We start from the raw sequence: 15,120 nt of genomic DNA on the forward strand, positions 1-15,120 counted from the left end.
GCAGTGCTGGGAGGGATTCCTGTTCCCAAGGAACTCCGCCAGGACACATCAGCTTCGGACATCACCGCGGGCACGGGCATCCCGAGGCTGCCCAGGGCTGCCCATCACTGAGTTTCTGCCCAGCACTGCCCAGAGTTTCTCAGCACTGACCAGTCCTCACCAGCACTGGTGAAGACTGCCCAGCACTGTCAAGTGCTGCCCGTTGCTCCCCATCACTGACCAGGGCTGACAACCGGGGATGCTCAGGGCTTCTCAGCATTCCCAGCCCTGGCCAGTGTTGTCCAGGGCTTCTCAGCACTCCCAGTGCTTGCCCAGCGCTGCCCAGCCCTCCGCACCTGTGCTGCCCATTCCCTCCAGGGCACATCGAGGTGCTCCCAGGGTGGGGACGGACCCCAGTGCCCCACGAACCCCCCAAGCTGTGCCCATGGCACCCAGGACAGACCTCGAGGGCTCGGCTGTCCCCTCACCCCCCACAGGGCCCTGGGGATGGAACCCCAAGGACAGACCCAACCCTGGGCATCCCCTGGCCCCCAGCCCGCTGGATGCAGCTCCCCCACGGCCACCCAGCGCGGCCGTGGCCCCGCTGCCCTCGCCCCCCGCCATGTGCCCACAGCTGCAGAGCTGGCTACGGGCCCAGGCCTGGCTCCCCCCTCCCCGTCCCCCCGATAAGGAGCCGAGCCCGCCTCAGGGTCAAGGCGCGGCCCCCGCCGGCGCTATAAGGGCCCCCCGCGCTGCCGCAGCCCCTCAGCCGGCCCCGCCATGGCGCTGCTGGGCGCCCTGCTGCTGGCCCTGGCCCTGCTCTGCACATGGGGGCTGGCGCGACGGCGGGACCCCTCGGGAACAGGGAAAGGGACGGGTCTGGGGCGCCCGCGGAGCCTGCCGGCCCTGCCGTTCGTGGGGAGCCTGCTGCAGCTGGCCGGGCACCCCCAGCTCCACCTGCGGCTGTGGCGCCTGCAGGGACACTACGGCAGCCTCTACGCCCTCTGGATGGGCTCCCACTACGTGGTGGTGGTGAACAGCTACCGGCACGCCAGGGAGGTGCTGCTGAAGAAGGGGAAAGACTTCGCCGGACGGCCCCGCACCGTGAGTCGCCGGCAGGTTTTGGGGGTACCATTCTCACGGTGGCGTGGGATGAGGCAGGGGCTGCTCCCAAGAAAGGCACCAGCACCCAGCAGGATCCTTCTCCTCTCCCCATCCTGCCCGCAGCAAGCCAGTGGCAGGGCAGCCCCTCAATGCCTCGTTCCCCAGAGTGAACCCTGGGCATCCTCCATCCCGAGGGTGCCTGTTTTCCCTGCAGCTGGCTGCATCTCGGGACATGGGGACATGGGTTCAGGTATCATCAGGCTCCCCACGCCCCCTAAGTTTCCTGGGCACCCTAGAGCCCTTGACCCTGGCACCTGATCCCAAATGCCTCTATCAGTCCTTGGCAGGGGGGAAAGCAAAGCTCATAGCTCAGGCTTTGTCTGCCTGTGCTAACATCCAGCCCCTCAGACCATTCCTGGGATGAGGTGAGATGATCATCCATCCCCCCAGGTGTCACCCTCACAGAGCTGCCCCGCAGCAGGGTGACCCTGGGACTGCCTGTCCCCCAGGTGACCACAGACCTGCTGTCCCGGGGGGGCAAGGACATCGCCTTCGCCAGCTACGGGCCCCTCTGGAAGTTCCAGCGCAAGCTGGTGCACACCGCTCTCTCCATGTTTGGGGAGGGCTCGCTCGCCCTCGAGAGGATCAGTAAGTGCCTCCCACCAGCCCCCAGGCTCCCTCCCAGCCCTGGCTCCCTCCTGCACTTAATCCAGGCTGGACTTCTCCTTCCTCTGATTCCCTGGGAACCTCTGATTCCCTGGGAACCAAGGGGAGATCCTGACTCAGCTCAACCCCCCTGGCATCCCCTTGCCGAGCAGGCGCTTGGTCCCTCTCCTTCCATCCCTGCTACTTTACCCACACCTCTCCCCACACATTTTTTGCCCCCAGCTTTAGTTACCCTCAGTCATAGATGGGGACATTGAGGCATGCTATTCCCTGCTCCACCCAGGAATAGCACTGAGCCACACTTAGAGACTTCCCTGCATGTCTCCATCCACCCTCCTCCTCCCAGCACCCAGCATTGTCCCTTCTGCTCATCCCAGGCCCTTGGGGCTCAGCCCTGGCGGGGGCATGCTCTGCAGGAAGCACACCCTTAATGAGCAGGGACCCCTCCTTCCAGCCCCAAGCTGCCCCCTTCACCCCTTGGCTTCACCATCACCACCTCAGCACCCCCTCACCTGCCTCTCCTCCACCTCAGTCTGCCGGGAGGCTGCATCCCTGTGCGAGACGCTCGGCGCTGCGCAGGATACGGCCCTGGACATGGCCCCTGAGCTCACGCGGGCTGTCACCAACGTGGTCTGCTCCCTCTGCTTCAACTCCTCATACCGGCGCGGGGACCCCGAGTTCGAGGCCATGCTGGAGTACAGCCAGGGTATCGTGGACACCGTGGCCAAGGAGAGCTTGGTGGACATCTTCCCCTGGCTCCAGGTGAGCAGGGACATGGGGACTGCCTGTTCCTCTTACCTCAGACAAGAGGAAGGAGCTGGGATGTGTCCTGCAGGAGCCCCCCAGAGTTAGGAGGTTCCTGCCCTGGTATCCCAGTATCCTGGTTGGCATGGAGAGACTGCCTGGGGACCTGCAGGGGCTGCGCTGGGCTCAGTTGGAGTCCCTTGCTGTAATGTGGCTTCTCTCCCCTAGATCTTTCCCAACAAGGACCTGGCCCTGCTGAAAAAATGCCTCCAGGTCCGGGACCAGCTGCTCCAGCAGAAATTCACTGAACACAAGGTGCCAGTGGGGCCAGGACAGGGAGATGCTTAGGAGCTGCAGGGTGCTGGAGCTGGGATATGCCCAAGACAGCCCAGCTTACACATGTCCCCTGGCAGGAAGCCTTTTCTGGAGACACTGTGAAGGACCTCATGGATGCCCTGCTGCAAGTGAGGCTCAGTGCTGAGAACAGCAGCCCCCCGGTGCCAGGGCTGGAGCTGACTGACGACCACCTCCTCATGACAGTGGGGGACATCTTTGGGGCTGGCGTGGAGACCACCACTACTGTTCTCAAGTGGGCTGTGCTCTACCTGCTCCACTACCCTGAGGTAGGGTCTGCACCCCATGGCAGGGGGCCTGAGCTTCCTCCTGCACCAGGGACATTGTGAGGGGCTTTGGGGGAGGGCAGATGCCAAAAGAGATGTCAGGCCCCGCAAATAGGCAGGATCAGGCTGTGGCCATTTTACTTCTGCCCTGCACAACCTGACAGGACATGGTGGTGATGATTGGATGTACCCCACTGTGCACAGGGCAACCCCTCCCTGGGCTCCGGCCCCAGTCCTTGCTCCCTTCCCAGGTCCAAAGGAAGATTCAGGAGGAAATGGACCAGAAGATTGGCCTGGTTCGACACCCCCACCTCAGCGACCGCCCACTGCTGCCCTACCTGGAGGCCACCATCAGTGAAGTGCTGCGCATCCGGCCCGTGTCTCCCCTGCTCATCCCACATGTGTCCCTTGCTGACACCAGGTGAGACCCCCCTGGGGTGCAGCCAGGTTGTGGGCAAGTGACTTGTGGGAGGGAGCAACTGTCTCACTCTGTGTTCGCCTTCCAGCATTGGGGAATACTCCATCCCCAAAGGCGCCAGGGTCATCATCAATCTCTGGTCGGTGCACCATGACGAGAAGGAGTGGGACAAGCCTGAGGAGTTCAATCCTGGTGGGTCAGGGGATGGCAGGGTGGGTGCAGCCCTGGGGGAGCCTTGGTGGTGGGAGGTCAGATCCTGCTCCCACCCGTCGGGGGCATTTGCACCATCTCTGCTTCTGCAGCTCATGGGAGGGACACGCATGTGATGAACTCAGGCAGGTCTCGATCCCTGCTGATGGCAAGTACCCCTTCCCCTTGCAGGCCGCTTCCTGGATGAGCAGGGCCAGCACATCCACTCGCCCTCACCCAGCTACCTCCCCTTCGGGGCCGGGATCCGTGTCTGCCTGGGAAAAGTCCTGGCCAAGATGGAGCTCTTTCTCTTCCTGGCCTGGGTGCTGCAGAGGTTCACACTCGAGTGCCCCGAGGACCAGCCCCTGCCCTCTCTGGAGGGCAAGTTTGGTGTTGTGTTGCAGGTGCAGAAGTTTCAGGTGAAGGCCCGTCTGCGGGACGCCTGGCGAGCGGCCTCATGATGAGAATGAGCCCTGGATTCCAGGCAGTGGTGGGGTGGGCTGGGACAGGCCCATAGAGGCCATACCCTGCCTGCCCCGTGGATGTGGGGTTGTCCGAATAAAGACGTTCCCAACACAGCATGGCTCCAGCTGTTTTTTGGGCAGGAGATGGAGGGCAGGAGAGGTGTGGGATGTATGGTGGCCCCACAACTTTCTGTGAGCACTGGGCTGAGCTGGGAGGCTGTGGTGCCTCTGTGGGGCTGCTACCATGAGGGATGTGGGGTGGGGGGCCCGTGCAGAGACAACCATGAGCTGTGGAAACTAGCCTCTCCCACAGCTGACCCAGGGAGAAAGGCCCACCCCAGCCAGGGAAAGTGGGAAAACGACCAGTGGGCAGCTTGGCAGTTAGGGATGCCCAGGCTGTGCCCAGTGGCTGTGACCCTGGGTGGGTGACCTTGGGTGGCCCCTGCCTCAGTTTCCCCACTGGGAGGCAGGAGAATGAACACATTGCAAGCTGGGAGCTGAGCCTGCCATGGGGCAGGGAAGAGCTCCCCCAGCCCTGCCTTTCTCTGCCCCATCCCAGGATAGTGTGCCCCAACCAGCCTCAGTGGGGGCTCCCATTGCTCAGGGACATGGAGGAGCACCCAGAGGTGCCCGTACCCCACAGGCTGAGCTCAACTGCAGGCCCCCAGACCCAGTGCGTGGGCACCATGGAGCCAGGGGCTGCCGAAATTCCCTGTCCAGCAGTGTGGCATCTCCCACCTGCAAGGTGTCCAGAGCACTCACTGTCTGGCTGGATTTTGGCCATCACTCCAGCAGCAGCACAACATTCCTGTAACACAAGGGGACGCATTTGCTCCGCTTTCACCAGAAACCACTGTGCCATGGAGGGCAGCGTGTAATTAGGTTTCTGGTTCCCTATTACTTGAGGTCTTAATATTTAACTAAATAGCTACACAGCTACGGCTCAGGGCCCTCGAGGGAAAGCAGCCAGGGTGGAGGGGAAAACCCCACAGAGACCTAGCACAGTGTGACACCCCCAGCCCTGCACACCCTCATATTTTCCCCCTTTTCTATTTCCCTCTGCCCCTCTCTTGTTAGCAGGCAGGAAAAATGACCTAAAACCTCCCCATCACTAAACTTTCTACTCAGTGTGTCAAAACGTAGCTGTTCTTTAAAATCCCAGCACTTGGCTTTCATGCAGCTCCTTCATCATCCCCCATCTGATGCCAAATGGGTCCTGTGGCATGAGGATGATGAAGATAATGTGTTTGCAGCCTGGCATAGCACTGGGAGCATCCTCCCTCCTCCCAGTCATTCTCCCAGGGGGCTCAGGGTAGTAGGGAGGAGCTGGAGAAAGAATTGCCATGCACACAGCTGCCCTAGGGACAATCCTCAGGGTGATTTGTGCAGCTAACTCACCGGGCAGAGGGAGTACAGCAGGAGCCCAGCCCCACTGCTGCCGCACAGAGTCTCTGCTGAGCCCCACACTCCTTCCCACTCCCCTGCCTGTTTCCATCACACCAGGGGTGCCATGGGTTTCCAATCCCTCCACTTCTGCTAGCACAGACTGAAGCTGGGTGGGTGAAGGGGGACTGGACTGAGAATGGGCTTTAGGAAAACTTGGCTAAACACGATGCTCTGGGCTTTCCTGGGGACTGGCACCTCCATGCCAGCCTGGTCCTTCCCCTGCCTCAGATCCTGTCCCTGGCAGCACATGTCGGCAGGGAGGCTCCTCTCCAGTCTCCCGCAGTCACCAGTACCTGCAGCAACCTGACGCCTCCAGAGGCATCAGCAGGACCTCCAACACCTTTGTGCCCCTTTGCCAAGGCATTTGAGTTTGCTCTTGTTAAGGGAAGGGATTTTCTCCTTGCCCGAATCAACCCGGGGCCAACACCGTTTGCCAAGGCGCTCTCTCGCGCATTCACATTCACACAAGTGCTCAAGGCCAGCAGGTACCTTGGGGCAGAAATGGGGACCTTTGAACCAGGCATGTTTCTAGACTGGAGAACGCCTCCAGCCACAGCCACTTGTACTCCACATGTGTTTCCCCATTTGCCAGGGCTGGCATATGCTGCAAACCCCATCGCCCCAAGCCCAGCCCTGCTGCAGGGCATCTTGCCCCCTGCCCACCTCGTCTCCTCCCAACTGGGAAAAGATGCTGTCACAGGAGGATCAGTGCCCAGCACCAGCTGCCCGGTACCTTGGGAGCTGGTAAACTGCCACTGGCATGGCTGCTCCCTGCTCTGGGAATGGGCAGAGACGCTGCTGATTCACATGGCTGGTATTTATGCCCTGACAGCTGCTCTGGGGCCCTGCTGCTGCATCCAAACCCCCAACCCCACCAGAAAACTTCACCTGGATTGATGGCACTGGGGCAGTGCTGGATTTGTCCCATGGTGGGCCCCAACATCCTCCCACTCCCAAGGCCCCCACAGAAGTCAGGGTCCCTTGAGACTCAAGACACACAAATCCACCACCTTGGACAAGGCTTTGTTCAGATCTGGCACTGGGCAGCTCAGTGACCCAAAGGCTGGGGGGGATGAGGCAGCCATGCCCACGGGAGAGCCAGGAGGAACCTCAGCATCTGCCACCAAGTTTCTGCTGACTGAGCACAGGCAGCCACTGGGAACGCTGAGGCTTTTGCTGCTGAAATAATCCTGCTGCTGTAACAGCTTGGGCTGTGTTGGGTCTCTGCCCTCCTTGGGTTGCTGCTCAGGGTCCTTGCATGGGTGGAACCAGGACAGGAGGGAGAGGTGCTGAAGGGTTTGGAAGGGTCGGGAACTAGCAGCTCCATCTCCCTGATGCAAAGGGGTCTTGCAAGGGAAGAACTGGTGCTGGTGGAAAGGATAAAGCTTTTTCATGGCTGTTCCCACCCTGTTCCCTGGGTATACCATGAAGCAGATGTGCAGCTTGCTGAGGCAGGATCAGAGGGCACCGGGCAGAGCAAGCCTGAGCCTTTCCATCGCACAAACTAATTTTGGGGGACACAGCCATCCCCACAGCACTCGGCTGACCCAGCTGTGCTACAGCACCCAGCTCAGCAGCCCTTCAGGTTTGAGAGCCTTCACTTTGCACCAGGCACTGGATGACCCTGGACTGTGACAGAGTGATGGCCAGTGCAGGAGGAGCAGGAGACGCTCAGAATACCTGCAGGCTCTGCAGCGGGCACGGTGCCAGGAGAGCTGAGTAAGCACAGACCTCAGGACACAGCTGTTCGCCGGCCGAAAACAAATCGAGAAACAGCCCGGCAGCCTGTGACCCCCCCCGGCACAGAGACTGCAGCGCTTGCACCACCGTCGCGACAGCCCCGGTGCAGGCACCCATCCCATCTGATAAAAACAGATCTATGCTGCAAGGATGGGGGAAACCAGCTCTGACAATGAGCTGTGGGATGCTGCGGGGGCTTGCCTGAGCCAGGGAGCTGCCAGTCTGCCTCCCCTCCTGGCCTGGTCCAGGCTTTTCCTATATAAACAAAAGAAGGAAAAAGAAAAGAGGGATGTGTCGCACAGGAGGGTGAGCGAGAGTTGGGAGGCAGTAGCCTTCAGGGAGAACAAATCATCTGAGACAGCAAAGGAAGTTTGTTCACTGGTGCTGGACCCTGCTCTCTGTCAACCTTTGCCAGGAGGGAGTCACAGTGGGACAAACCCAGCCAGGGCATGCAGAGAACCAGAAGAGATACGGCTGTGGGAGCCTGGGCTGCACAGGGCAGGAAGGGAGCACAGCCCAGGCTCTCACTGCTGATGCACGTCCCCAAGTGGTGAGGGGTGCTCAGGGAGCCCAAAGCTCCCATTGCCCAGTGGAACAGACTCATGCTGTCAGTGGAGCTGCTGATTTTGCTTCTCCTCAGGCTTCCTGCCCCAGAAAGCTTTTGATGACTGTGTAATGCAAAGGCTTAACTGCACCTCGGCTTTCCTTAGCCTCCAGTTAGTCAGGTAAAGCTCGGTGCTTGCTGGCAGCCTGCTCGCAAAGACACAACTCCCTTCTCCTCCATCTTCAGCCAACACCCATCCACAGGGTTGTACAAACATGCAATGATATGCGGCAGGAAAATCACACCAGTGTTCTCAGAGGAGGAGTTTGCATCATCAGAGCTGAACAGTCACTTGGGAACACAGAGCCAATAGTGCAGTATCGAATGCTCCCAGGAGCCTCCGTTGTGCCTAGGGGACACTCCTGCTGAGCCACCACACTGTGCTCTTCACCTGTCCCCAGGTAACATCCCCCAAGCCCACCAGGATACCTGCTGGGTCCTTGCCCTCAGAGCCAATTTTGGTGGCTGAGAACACGCCTTGTAAGCAGATCCACACTGCCATGGACTCCAGCAAGAACAGATTTCAAGGAGTATCAGCAACACCACTTGAAGCAAGTTGTAAAACAAAACACCAAGCAGTGGATTGACGCTAATTTGCTGTCAAACCTGCTGCACTATTGCAGCTTAGTTTTGAAACTACACATTCACATCTCCCATAAAACACTCACCCCTTACAGCTGGGAATGGGTGGGGTTTGGTGCTCTGGTGTTATAGATGCACACCTGCCCACATCCTCACAGCTCCAGCATTTACATCCACAGCGTGGATTTGGAGAAGAGCTCTGTTTGGGCCATGTTAGCTTTCTACACAGGGATCAAGCACCTTTACAAAGCTCCAAAGCTGGAGGTTTGGGAGTCCTCTGCCTGCCTGAAGAGGATGTGTCTGAGGAGCTCACGTGCCCGGTGTTCTGCCCTGCATCACTCCTCCCGATACCAGTTTGCCCAGGCTGCAGGTCTAAAAGCCTAAAGCACTGAGAGCCACTGACAGTCCTGCTCCTCCTCAGGCATTTGTGAGGTCAAGAGACATGGTTTGTGCCCTGTTCGTTTCTTTATGGTCTTTAAAAGCCTGAAAAGCTCCAGGAGTCATAAAACAGGCACACCACTGCTTCTTCCTTTTTAAAAGAACATCAGCTCAGTTTACTGGTACTCACCTCTATGTCCAGAGAAGCAGCAGTGTGTTCCCCTGACCTTAGTAGGATGTCAGGAAAGCAAACACGGAGATTTTTGTCTTAGGCCAACAGAAATGTTGGCAGAGGGTCTCGCATTGGCACAGGGCTGTCCTCAGGATTTACAGCAGTAAACACCACTCACTATGGACTGATGTGCTTTTTTAGCTTCCTCTGTGGTGTGAGAAACAAAGACAGAGGCCAATACATACCAAATTCCTGGGGGTGGCACTGGGGATCTTTAATTCTCTTCTCAAAAGATACACCTGGTCGGTGCATACAGCTGAAAGCAACCAGTCCCCAAGCACCCAGCTCTGGGGCTTGCGCAGCCTCTCTGTTACCACTCAAGCTCCAGACATCCTAGGAATGAGGTCTCCTGAATCCAAATCTAAGTCCTTCATTCTTAAGAGCACCCTAAGACACAAACTGAAGAGCTGTCTTTATCAGCTGTTCTGATGGAAGAGAAAGGCTGTGATGGGAAAAGGAGCAAGATTCTCCCAACCCTTCTAAGAGAAGAGGATTACTCTCAAACGTGCAGGTACAATGCTGGAATAAGCACCACTTCCCTTGCTCTGTAGCCAGCACAGCGCCACATACCTCCAGTTAGAACAACAAAACAAAACCACAAACTAAAGACAAATCTTGTTCTTACCTCACAAAATGATACACGTACACATGAGCAAGTTATCAGAAAAGGCATTATATTTTGGTTTCCACCTTATTTAAAACTGATTTTGGTTTTCAATCAATCAAATCTGAGTATGTCCGAGTTCGGTTTTCAATGGTTTTCCTCCCCATAACAGTAATGATCTGGACGACCATAATTATAAAAGGGACAGGGAGAAATCCCAAGAACAAGACACATAGTCTGAACTGTGCTCTCTTCCACACGAGCACTCTAGGGAATGTTAGTTTCAGCTCTTCCTTTTTTTTTTTCCTTTTTTTTTTCCTTCAGGTTGTTACTATCAAAATCTCTACTGTTTATTAAAGCAAAGCTACAGTAAATTTTCTTGCAGTCTTACAGCAGGTTTTCTTATTACCAGTAGGACTCGCATGCATGGATTGCAGTCACACACACACGCTCACAGACATTATACAGTAGCCAGTTGCCACCATAAAAAAAAAAAAAAAAAGAAAGAAAGAGAAAGAAAACAGACATTCATTTCTTTAAGTGGTCATTATTAGAATCGCACCAAACTTTTGGATAAAAAAAAAAATACTGCACAGGTCTTCCACATGTACATGGTAAGTCATCCCTTCGCAATGGACGGAGCTCTCGTCTCCATTTGTTCAACATGCATCGCTGAAGCTTGAAGGCACGCTGGCCAAGGAGAGCCCTGTTCTTTTTTTGTCATCTTAACTCAAGTGTGCTGCTGTCGGGTGCAAAAAAAGGAAAAAAATAAAGCCAAGCCCTTTTGCAGCACACCGGGAAAAGGTCATTCGGAGACCACAGTACTTGGAAGGCAGCCCAGCTGCCTGGATTCTAACTGCTAACTGTGCTCTTGGAGGCATTGAAGGAACACACTTATCTTTAAAAATTACATATAAAGGCAAATTTCTGCAAACCCTTTCTCTTCAAACTGCTTATGGTAGACTAACACTCCTTCTAGAAGAAACTGGTCCTTCAGTCACCAGCTTCAAGTGGGAAATTTCCTACCTGCTGTCTTAAACACTGAAGCACCGGAGATTACAGTGCTGATGTGTTCGGGCATTCATCAGCTTCAGGAAAACTTAACATTGGGAAAAAAAAAAGAAAGAAAAGGAAAAAAGACGAAAAGATATCCCCAATGCCTCAAGAGCACTATTTCAAACCAGAACTCTTGGGCTACTGACTGCCGGCACTGTCAGAAGCTGCTCGCTTCTGGGAAGACACCTGGAGGTTGAAGCCTTATGGTGATTTGGTATCCTCCCAGGGTGAGATCTGCTGAGTTTTACTGATTGCGAGATAAAGCAGTGTTTCAGAAAACTAAAACCAACAAACACATAGTAACCATCACCAAAATCACCATTGGAAAAATTCCATTTGTTAGAAGGTCTCATTGAGAAACATCAGTCCCTGCTCCAAGGAGCAGGACAGTATGATTAACAAAACCCAGAGTAACCCGTCCTCCGCAAGCCGGGCCTTCGAGGACTAGTCCCCGCATTATACTGGAGGGGGAGAAACAAAAATAAACTAAAAAAGAAGGTTGTATCACCTTTTCCTCCTGTTAAAAGTTTTAATCCTCTTATTCCATTTTTATTTCTTTGTATTTTTTTCCCCGATTCTCCCTTCCACTTTGCCGCCTTAGCTGGGGGAGTTATTGGTGCAAGAGTTTGGAGAGTCCTGCTCATTTATTGTGTTCAAGAGTACACACACCGGCTGCCGGGGCAGGTGGTGGTGGCTGTGTTCGCGGTGCTGCTCCTCGGCGGCACTGAAAAGCCCTTCCTCCTCGTCCCCGTGGGGACGGCCACTGCAGCTGTCGCAGAAGTCCAGGGGCCCGTCCAGAGCATCATCGATGAGCCCGTCGAATTCCTTGAGGTCGTCGTCGTGATGACCCCGGTTGCATACGCAGACTTCTATGCCCGAGTCACCAGTGAAACGGCGCTGCCTGCCCGGCGTCTTGTCCTTCGCGTCAGGAATGGCACTGCTCTGCTCTAAGCTTTCAGAGCTGTAACCTTTCAGCAGTTCCTCCTTGCACTCTGTATCCTTATCGGGACCGGCCCTCTCCACTAGCTCGGCTCCCATGCTGGTACCGCCGGGCTCGACGCTTTGCATTTTGGCAACTGCTCGCTCGACCAGCATGGTGGTGGAGGGCTCGGGGTCGCCGAGGCCGGGGGCCCCGGTGCTGTCAGTACTGCTGTTATTGCTGATGGGTGCTGCAGAGCTGCTCTGTGCTGGCTGCAGGCTCCTTGGCGTGTCTGGGATTGTGCTACTGCTGCCTGCTGGGATGCACTGCTGATGTAAGGCACTGTATGGTGGCGGGGGGGTCGGCGGGCGGTTCACCACTTCCTCATAAGGAGGTAGTAAATAGTTTGGCAAAAACCCTAGAAGTGGGAGGCAAAGGAGGAGAAGTTATTTCAGGAGCAGCTTATCTCAGGAAACGAGTCACTAATACAGGTTGGTATGGCATTTGTCACCTACCAGCACCTTCCCACTGAACAGCTCAGCAGGCTCTACAAGGGATGCCAAAACTTGTCCCAAGTGAGGCATGTCATGTTTTAGAGAAGCAGCAAATGAGGCACAGGAGGGGCACCATTACAGGATGAGATGGACATAGTTGGGAACAGCAGTCTGATCTCCTGGCTCTCAAATCTATACTTACAGCTACCAGGCAAACCTCCCTGGACCACATACCCCAACACAGACCCATAAACTGCACAGGGGGATGGCCTGTGTTGGCTGGACGGAACAACTCCACAGCCCTTTCCAACACTGGCTTCTCAGCCGAGTTTCCATTTTCAAGAGCAAAGATTTCATCTCACAAAGCATTGTACAAATATGAAGAGACACGAGTGGTTACAAGGAACTTGGGATCTTGGCTTTTGGTTGCTGTTTTAGTGCTGGATTTAATTCTTCTGATGCAGTCATAATAAACTGACAGTACTGGCAAAGGAGTTTGATTTATTGTACTTACAGCCCCTCAAATACATGAAATATTTTGTTTATCTATTAAGAGGGAACAAAATAAGTCTATATAGACAGAATGGACCTAAATACTGGAAACATTTAAGGATAGCACGGCAATTTTCCATGTGCAATTGCATATCCCTGGGGTTGGGGAGGAAAAGGCTGCTGGGGATGATTTCTGAGGTGGCTGCCAGAGTTTAATGAGAAAAGCAAGTTCATACATGCAATTCAACAGTCCATTACAAGAAACTCAGCTGTGGTATCTCTAGCCAGAAGGCCAAGACTTGCTGTTCTAGCACAGCATATTAGGGCACAAGGAGAGCATCAAGTCATTGTACCTTCCCTGTGCTGTGGGCAACAGCTCCTTCGTGCAGAGTGCTAGGGCTGCTCACCAGCAGTGTGGTCTCGGAACCACAGCACAGGGTGGGAGCCAGTACAGTCCCTGCTGAAGCTTCCAGCCAGCACCGCCACCCAGTTTGTGTGACCAAATTTCATGAAGCCACTTCCCACATCTCAGTCCCACCAGCAGCAAGTGCAGGCTGGAAAGGAGGAACCTTTGCAGAAAAACACCCAGGGAATCACTGCACTCTCAGGACTAGGTGTGAAGGTGCTGTAGCTGGTGTGGTTCAACTCCAGAGTCAAGGGGTTTCAAATACATCCAGCAGCTTGAAATATACCACCTCCTGTCTGCAAGCCATGGTTAGGCAGCATGGTTAAGTGCCCACCACCTCCTGCTGAGTCCAACCACTGCTCCCTCCTTCCACCCACCACCCAAGACAGGAAACATGCTGTTGCCCTGCTCCCCATGATCTCCAGGGAAAACAGCGTGAGATACATACGGAAATAAAACGGTAGGGCCGTGTAGTTATGGGCTTCCCGGTAGGCGATCAGGTTGATCTCGTGTTGCCGCTGCTGGGCCTGGAGCCGATGCTTGGTGCGTCGATGATGGCAAACACAACAGCAGCTGAGGATGATGATGATGGTCCACACCAGCCAAAACCCTGCAGCGGGGGAGAGCGAGTGTTAGCCATAGTGTGAGAGCTGCATCCAAAATCAGGAAACCCCAAGAAGCCAAGGGAGAAGATCATCTGAAAGCCTGGATCTGAACCCCACACTGCTCTAAAGGTAGAAATATGTGTTTCACCAGGAGGCTTCCACATAGACCTCCCTGCCTGCATGGGACATGCCTATTCGGGCAGCCTTGCCAGAACTGGGTAACTCTGAACATACTTTGGTACAATGTGGACCATATTCAATAGGTACAGCTCTGTACAAGAACTAAGCTCCCTGTTCCATTGCTCTTACCCCTTGGATACCATTTCTTCTAGCCAAAAATATGAGCAGAGCTGTGAATAGCATTGAACTGGCCTCCCACAGCCATTTTGGTTTGAAAATAACAATCAAGACACAAAAGACACTCTGCAGATTGACCACAGAAGAAGAGAAAAACCCCAAGCACTATGTTTTGCTTTTGTTTGCACTGCTCTTTAATTTCCAGTCCAAATCCTTCATTGTTATGTTTAACAAAAACATACTCTTTTTGCATAAATGTCTCAAAATATTTTTAAAACTTATTTTTGTATTCAATGTCTTAAATTATCCAAAATTAAATTAAACTAGCCTCCCACCCTGAATCCTCAAGAAACCTAACTCATGCTCCTTTTGTGGTCACGGTTGGTTTCTGTGCACTGTTGTACCATATGTACACTGCTCCTTAAAAGGGCACTTCCTGAATTTTCCCCACTCTCTCCAACATGTGGAATAACACCCCCTTTTCATACATCCTCCTTCACTCTTATATGCACTAGAAAAACATTTCCAAGACACACTTCAAGGAGCTACAACATTCACTCCAGATTAGGCTTTTGTCTCCTGCAACTGTAGCCTACAGCTCTACCTGCCTTCAGAGGTTCTGTAATCTCCATCTTTTCTAAACTCAGTTTTTGTGGCTAAGGATACCAAGAGAGATCCCGGTAGAAACATACAGGCTTGGCAGCCACTGCTCAGTGGAGATCACAACACTGTTTTTCTTTCTCTAAGACCTCTGCCACTCTTCGCTACCCAAACCGTCAAAATGAAGATTCCTAGTGCTACAGGCTGTTTTCATGATGGCCAGTCTGTCCTATGAGATCAAACTGCTTTTCTCTCACCACTAAAAACCTCTAGTCCTGCCTTTACAATACCTGGATGTTTTCAGCATCCCCTGCTGAGTTCCCAATGTTTTCTCCGCTAAGAGCTGGGTGGGGAAAGGTGAACAGTTTAGGAATTTGAAGAATGAGTGGAGCATTGCTCTGGCTCAGGACAAAGTGCATTCGATCCCTATCACCCATCTCAGAGTCCTGCTGGGCTGTTTGTAAGTGAACTGGATATGCCT

General features: G+C 54.5%; 2 protein-coding genes across 8 annotated transcripts in view; one reads left to right on the forward strand and one right to left on the reverse strand.

Moving 5' to 3' along the window:
• Positions 1–759: 759 nt before the first annotated feature.
• On the forward strand, positions 760–4,298 carry LOC108510064 (steroid 17-alpha-hydroxylase/17,20 lyase). The gene is made up of 8 exons (XM_017839709.1): positions 760–1,083; positions 1,593–1,731; positions 2,282–2,511; positions 2,722–2,808; positions 2,907–3,116; positions 3,365–3,534; positions 3,620–3,723; positions 3,913–4,298. Exons 1-8 carry the CDS (start codon positions 760–762, stop codon positions 4,179–4,181), a joined length of 1,533 nt encoding a protein of 510 aa, XP_017695198.1. The 3' UTR covers positions 4,182–4,298.
• A 5,521-nt stretch (positions 4,299–9,819) lies between these two features.
• WBP1L (WW domain binding protein 1-like) overlaps positions 9,820–15,120 on the reverse strand; it is a 58,540-nt gene continuing 53,239 nt past the window's right edge. For all 7 annotated transcript variants that reach the window (XM_017804036.1, XM_017804039.1, XM_017804038.1 and 4 more), the window contains 2 exons: positions 13,586–13,747; positions 9,820–12,163 (listed from right to left, as the gene is read on the reverse strand). In XM_017804036.1, coding sequence (XP_017659525.1) covers positions 11,424–12,163; positions 13,586–13,747 — 902 coding nt within the window. In that variant the 3' untranslated portion in view covers positions 9,820–11,423. The remainder of the gene's footprint in view (positions 12,164–13,585; positions 13,748–15,120) is intronic.

This window comes from Lepidothrix coronata, unplaced genomic scaffold (genome assembly GCF_001604755.1).
Source record: "Lepidothrix coronata isolate B3197 unplaced genomic scaffold, Lepidothrix_coronata-1.0 Scaffold8, whole genome shotgun sequence".
NCBI classification, from domain to species: Eukaryota; Metazoa; Chordata; class Aves; order Passeriformes; family Pipridae; genus Lepidothrix; species Lepidothrix coronata.